At 51.3% G+C, this 6,464-nt stretch overlaps 1 protein-coding gene across 4 annotated transcripts; it reads left to right on the top strand.

Annotated features, from left to right (window-relative positions):
* The first annotated feature begins 468 nt into the window (after positions 1-468).
* On the top strand, positions 469-5,677 carry Cplane2 (ciliogenesis and planar polarity effector 2). 4 transcript variants are annotated; one of them, XM_037203158.1, is made up of 8 exons: positions 469-598; positions 861-1,011; positions 3,444-3,596; positions 4,091-4,215; positions 4,492-4,628; positions 4,827-4,908; positions 5,006-5,079; positions 5,295-5,677. In XM_037203158.1, the coding sequence occupies exons 2-8, from the start codon at positions 900-902 to the stop codon at positions 5,374-5,376; spliced, it is 765 nt and encodes a 254-aa protein (XP_037059053.1). In that variant the 5' UTR covers positions 469-598; positions 861-899; the 3' UTR covers positions 5,377-5,677. The 4 variants fall into 4 exon arrangements, with proteins under 4 accessions (XP_037059053.1, XP_028736533.1, XP_028736531.1 ...); XM_028880700.2 differs by having other exon boundaries at positions 4,827-5,079; positions 5,295-5,377; XM_028880698.2 differs by having other exon boundaries at positions 4,827-5,677.
* Positions 5,678-6,464: the final 787 nt, after the last annotated feature.

Here is a 6,464-nt window from a genome sequence, read left to right on the forward strand (position 1 = left end):
GCAGGATTGATGGGGCCGTGACATTAATAACATCAACATAATAACTAAATCTGCTGAGCTGTGCTGCCCAGACACTGTTGTAAAGAACGGTATGTGGGGGAGGCGGGAGGCGTGGTGGTGCACACCTTTAATCCCAGCACTAGAGAGACAGGAGCAGGAGGATCTCTATGAGTTCGAGGCCAGTCTTGTCTGCATAGGAAGTTCCAGCCCAGCCAGGGATACATAGTGAGACAGTCTTTTTTAAAAAAAAAAAAAAAAAAAAAAAAAAATGAAGAGGAAACCGAGGTACAGCAAACTGAGGAAGCCTCCTTCCTGGGGAAGATGATCACTTTTGAGAGGAAAATCTGAGCCCAAACTGGTAAAGCCAAAGACATCCAGCTGAGGGAAGGAACTGCAGACCTTGCAGAACCCACAGAGACCGGCCTGAATTCAGGAGCCCTTCCTCCCCCTGCGTCGCCATGGCAACATTCTGCACATGCGCCTCACGGCTGCGTCTAGGCCTGGCGGAAGCAGGCTCTGCGGGCAGGGCAAGAACACAGGGCGGGCTTTTAAAGGGATAATCCTTCCTCCTGCTAGCCTGCTTGCACGGACTGTGAAGGTTGGTGGTCCCGGGAGTCAAGAGTCTAGGAGGCAGAGGTGAAACGTGGCTGGGAAGGCGATAAGGCAGAAGAGGATTGCGGAAATACCTTCCCAGGACAAGGATGGGCTATTTCCCCAGAGAGCGATGTGGGGGTGTGGGGCTATGGAAATGCACCTTCGGGTGGGGAGCCAGACTCCAAGGGAGAGCCAGAGGGAGATTAAGAGGAACCACGGGGCCAGCTTGGAATAATGGTTACCCCTCTCTCCACTTCTACTCCCAGTATTCTGCTACATCCTAAACTCAACCTACAGCTTCAACCATGGCCAGACCTCCCGTGCACGGTTCGGTGATTGTCCCAGACTGGCATGAGACCGTCGAGGGCAAGGAGTACTTAGCCTGCATCCTGCGCAAGAATCGCCGGCGGGAATTTGGTAAGTGCCTCCCCTGAACACACCCCACATGCCACACGTGCACTCTTGACACTGCCTGGAGTGGCAGAAACAGGACAGTGTGACCTGCCCCACAGCAGTCCTCACCATCGAGGTCCCCAGGATGCCATCTCTCTAGGGCCCCCTCCCCCAAATCTCCTTAGAACTAATTCCACCAACAGAGCCAGGAACATGGAAACAGCCCATCCCTGCCAACAGCAACGGTCACCAGAGACGCTGTTGCCTGAGCCCTCCTCACCTGGGGCCACGCCCTCTGCGGGGCCACGCCCTCTGCGGGGCCACGCCCTCTGCGGGGCGCTTTGCACCGTGGTCCCCTGTGCAGTCTTTTTTTAGACAGGGTTTCACTATGTAGCCGGAACTCTTTATGTACACCAGGCAGGCCTTGAACTCACAGAGATCCACCTGCCTCTGTCTTTCAAGTGCTGGATTAAAGGCCTACACCACCATTCAACTTTCTTCTTCCTTTCTTCTCTTTCTTTCTTCTCTTTCTTTCTTTCTTTCTTTCTTTCTTTCTTTCTTTCTTTCTTTCTTTCTTCTTTCCTTCCTTCCTTCCCTCCTTCCCTCCCTCCCTCCCTCCCTCTCTTTCTTTCTTTCTTTCTTGGGGGGGTGGGGGGTGGGTTTTTGGGTTTTGTTTGTTTGCTTATTTTGAGACAGGGCTTCTTTATGTATCCCCTGGTTGTCCTGGAACTCGCTCTGTAGACCAGGTTGGCCTCATACTGAGAGATCCACCTGGCTCTGCCTCCTGGGTGCTGGGACTAAAGGTGTGCGCCACCAGGCCGGGTCTATTCAACATTTTTAACAGCACATTTAAGAGACTTGTTTAGGGTCACACCCTAATAAGCAAAGGAGACCCCTTCAGTGTCTTGCTGTCTAAGGTCAGACATTGGTGTGCCCAGGATTAAGCCAGATTACCCAAGCAAGGACAAGAGGCATGGCATCTGCTTTTAGAGTCCAGCACCATCAGACTTCAGACCAAAGCTACTGGAGAGGCTGAGGCAGGAGGATCACAAATTCAGGACTTGCCTGGGCAACACAGCACGATTCTGTCTCGTGGGGGTTGGGGTATATGGTAGAGCTCAATGGTAGAGCTGTCACCTCGCATGCTGGGGCTGTTCGGTCCCTGGCACCACCAAGAAGACAAGAACAAAGACAGCTCAGACTTCAAATCATCAGACTACAAAATAGCACCATTTTGACTTATTTTTATGTGCAAGTTTTTTATTATTAAATATTCTTTATGTGTATGGGTGTTTACCTGGTGTAGGTATGTGCCCCACATGCATTCAGTGCCTCAGAGGTTAGAAGAGGAGGACAGATCCCCTGAGGCTGGAGTTACAGATGGTTGTGAACTACCATGTGGGTGCTGGGAATGGAGTTCCTGTCCTCTGGAAGGGCAACTGGTGCTCTTAACCACTGGGCCATCTCTCCAACCCCTGTGTGCAAGCTTTAAGAACTCATAAAGCTTGGCCGGGCGTTGGTGGCACACGCCTTTAATCCCAGCACTCGGGAGGCAGAGGCAGGCGGATCTCTGTGAGTTCGAGGCCAGCCTGGGCTACCAAGTGAGCTCCAGGAAAGGCGCAAAGCTACACAGAGAAACCCTGTCTCAAAAAACCAAAAATAAAAAAAGAATTACAGCATTTATTACCTTAGTTAAAAAAAAAAAAAAAAGAACTCATAAAGCTCTCAATGAATTGGATTTATTTCTAGTAACTGTAAACACTTTTGCTTATATTTCCCTGTTAAAGAAGAAATTGTAAAACACTATGTTTTTGTGTTTGAGAAATCCAGATTGAATAGTAACAGTATCATAAAAAAAATATTTCAAAGCCAGGCACAAGCCTTCAATCCCAGCATTCGGGAAGCAGAGGCAGGCAGATCTCTATGAGTTTGAGGCCAGCCTCATCAACAAAGCAAGTTCCAGGACAGCCAGGGCTACACAGAGAAACCCTGTCTCAGGGAAAAAAAAAAAAAAAAGTATTAGGCTAGAGATGGCTCAGCAATTAAGAGCACTGGCTGCTCTACTCAAGAACCCAGGTTTCATTCCCTGGTGGTTCACAACTGTCTGTAACTCCAGTCGTAGGGAATCCAACACCTACTTCTGGCCTCTGCAGGCACCGGCACACAGAGGATATACAGATATACATGCAAGCAAAACACCCAGTGCTTTGTCTGTGTTTACAGCAAAGTGTGCCCAGAGGAGTTTATGTCATCCAGGCCCCCAGCAAAGATCTAGAGCAGTTGACAGTTTGAACAGATCAACCATGAGATCCTAGGCCATCTCTGTATATTCTTGGCCTCTGTAGAGCTGAGCTGAAGGCTGGGACCAGGCTGGCTAGTTAGCTTAGATATAGGGTATCTCTCCCAGGGTCTGAGCAAGAGCAGAATTAACTCCCCTGGCTCCCTCCTTGCCACAGGGTTGCTTGAACGGCCAGTGCTACCCCCTTCAGTGGCCATCGATACTGCCAGCTACAAGATCTTTGTGTCCGGGAAGAGTGGTGTGGGCAAGACCGCACTGGTGGCGAAGCTGGCCGGCCTGGAAGTACCTGTAGTGCACCACGAGACCACTGGTGAGTGGATCTAACCCTCAGCCTATCCCTGGTGGCCTTCCATGAGATGGAGGCGAGAACCTGGCCCCAGACCGCATTAGCCGGGGTTTATACATAATTATGCAATTCCTCTGTGACCTTGGGAAGTCATGTTGTTTGGATTGGTACTAGAGACAATGGTAGCTCCCTGTCTCGTGTCTAGTTAGTATAAAGGTAGATGCTTAAGACAGGCCCGTCCCCCCGTTATGTTTCTTTCTGATCCATCATATGTCCTGGAACCTTTGAGGTCTTCCTATATAAGCAGTGAGACCTCTTTCTTGTGGCGTGGGTCAACTTGGCATGGTCTATCAACAGCAAAGCAACACTGTTCCCTCCTGATCTGAGGATTCTCCCAGGTCAGAGACCATGCCTTCCATGTCAGATGATGTACAGGATGGAGATGTAGCTCTTCTTCATACCTCTCCCAACCCCCCCCCCCATCCCACTTCTGAATGGCTGATCCCGATTCTCCTCAGGTATTCAGACCACTGTGGTGTTTTGGCCAGCCAAGCTAAGGGCCAGCGACCGTGTGGTCATGTTCCGCTTCGAGTTCTGGGACTGTGGGGAGTCCGCCCTCAAGAAATTTGATCACATGCTGCCGGTAAGCTGGGCAGGTGGGTCTGGGCGGGCTGTGGGTGGAGGCTATCAGAGACCCACCCCATCCACAGGAGCCTGACTTGAACATTAGTTACCTGAGGGTGGTGTCCTAAGCCTCAGGGCTCTGACTGGCATTGGGGACTGTGTCCCAGCCACTCTCTGCTCTGGGTCTCAGTTTCTCAGTCGGTGGAAGGAAGGGATGCTACTGATCCTTCTTGTAGTTCCATGGGTTTACGTGGTCACGTGTCTGTGTGCCACAAGCCAGCCTCTTGGTCCTCAGGCTTGCAAAGAGAACGCAGATGCCTTCCTGTTCCTCTTTTCTTTCACTGACCGCGCCTCCTTCGAAGACCTTCCTGGGCAGTTGACCCGCGTAGCCAGCGAAGCTCCTGGGGTCGTTAAGATGGTTATTGGCTCCAAGTATCCTTTGAGTAGCCCCTAGGATGCACTCCTGGTGAGATACCTGTCACCCTGTGAGGTCCAACCCATAGGTTTTCCTTAAAGGGTGTCCAGGACCTACACTAGCCCCTGGGTGTGGCCTCTAGAGAGGAGGCCAAGGCTGGGTCTGATGGAGTGGTGAGCAGAGCCTCTTGGCTAGGAGCCTTAACCCTCCCCCAGGTTTGACCAGTACATGCACACAGACGTGCCAGAGCGAGACCTCACGGCCTTCCGGCAAGCCTGGGAACTGCCCTTGTTACGGGTGAAGAGTGTTCCAGGGCGGCGGCTGGCAGATGGGCGTACACTGGACGGGCGGGCTGGGCTGGCTGACACTGCTCATGTGCTCAATGGCCTTGCAGAACAGCTGTGGCACCAGGACCAGGTGGCAGCCGGCCTGCTCCCCAGCTCCCCAGAGAACGCTCCTGGCTGAAGGGTAATGGCATCCTGAGTAGGGACAGCGACTGATGATCCCCACTCCCATATCTTGAGTGACCCAGGACAGATGGTGGGACCTAGGGCCCAAGGGTGATGCAAGAACACAGTCCTCAGGACTGGCTGGGGAGGGCCCTCACCTGGCGGTAAGATGGGGGACACAAGGCTCCAGAGCCGAAAGGTCTCCCAGCCCCCCTGCCCTTCACCCTTCTGCAGCATCCATGGTGGTGGTGGGAGCACCTCAGAAGGACCCTGGACCTCTCTTGACTTCGACCAGGAGCATTACTGTTTGAAGTAACACCATTTGCTCCAACAGATAAACTCTTGAGATCTCAGTGGCTGAACTCTGTAGGACTGGATTTTGCTCCCTGTACTTACTCAGATGCATGTTCCCAGTTTATTAGCATCCCATCAGCAGACCTGGAATAAGTGCATGGCTACCAGAGGTTTCTGTGGACACACTGCATTAACCAGCACCCAGTCCCATGGAACTAAAAGGGAGCCTGAGAGAAGTGGTCTACCTGCATATTCATAGCCCTTCTCTCTGGTGACTCTTGACCTTGACTACTATGAAGCTATAAATAAACTGGCCTTCAGACCAGGGTTTTCCTAGGAGTTGGAAAACATCACTGGGCAGGGCCAACGACCCTCCCCTACTGCATAGGGGATAGCATAGGAGGCAGCCTGAGCTAGCTCTCCTGTATGGGAGGAGGGTGAGCGGAAGCAAGGGCACAGTGAAACCACTGATCGAGACCATGGGTAGAAAGAAAGGTTTACTGGGATCAGAATGCCAAGGCTATTGTTGCTGGAGGGCTTCTCTCCAGGTTCCCCAAGCCCCGCAGTCCCACAATCCACTTATAAAATAATCACTCAGACACTTATATCACTTATAAACTGTATGGCCATGGCAGGCTTCTTGCTAACTGTTCTTTTATCTTAAATTAACCCATTTTTATAAATCTATACCTTGCCACGTGGCTGGTGGCTTACCAGAGTCTTTACATGCTGCTTGTCCTGGCGGTGGCTGCAGTGTCTCCCCCCTCAGCCTTCTGCTTCCCAGACTTCTCCTCTCTCCTTGTCCTACCTACTTCCTGCCTGGCAACCTACTTCCTGCCTGGTCACTGGCCATCAGTGTTTTATTTATATAGAGCAATATCCACAGCAGCTATCTCTTAGTGGAGGGAGCAGGCAGAGAAAGTAGCAAAATGTTGGAAAAGCAAGCAGATTTTATATGACAACAGAGTAGGATTTTTGAGCTGATACAGGCTGTTCAGATTAATTGGGAACTAGATGCCCAAAGTAGTTGACCTTTGGGGCAAATTAAGGGAGGTCCTAGTTAGCAGAAACCCAATTTAGGGGATTCCTGAGGAATCCCAAATTTAAGTG

Source organism: Peromyscus leucopus, chromosome 2, assembly GCF_004664715.2.
Source record: "Peromyscus leucopus breed LL Stock chromosome 2, UCI_PerLeu_2.1, whole genome shotgun sequence".
In the NCBI taxonomy this organism is placed as follows: Eukaryota; Metazoa; Chordata; class Mammalia; order Rodentia; family Cricetidae; genus Peromyscus; species Peromyscus leucopus.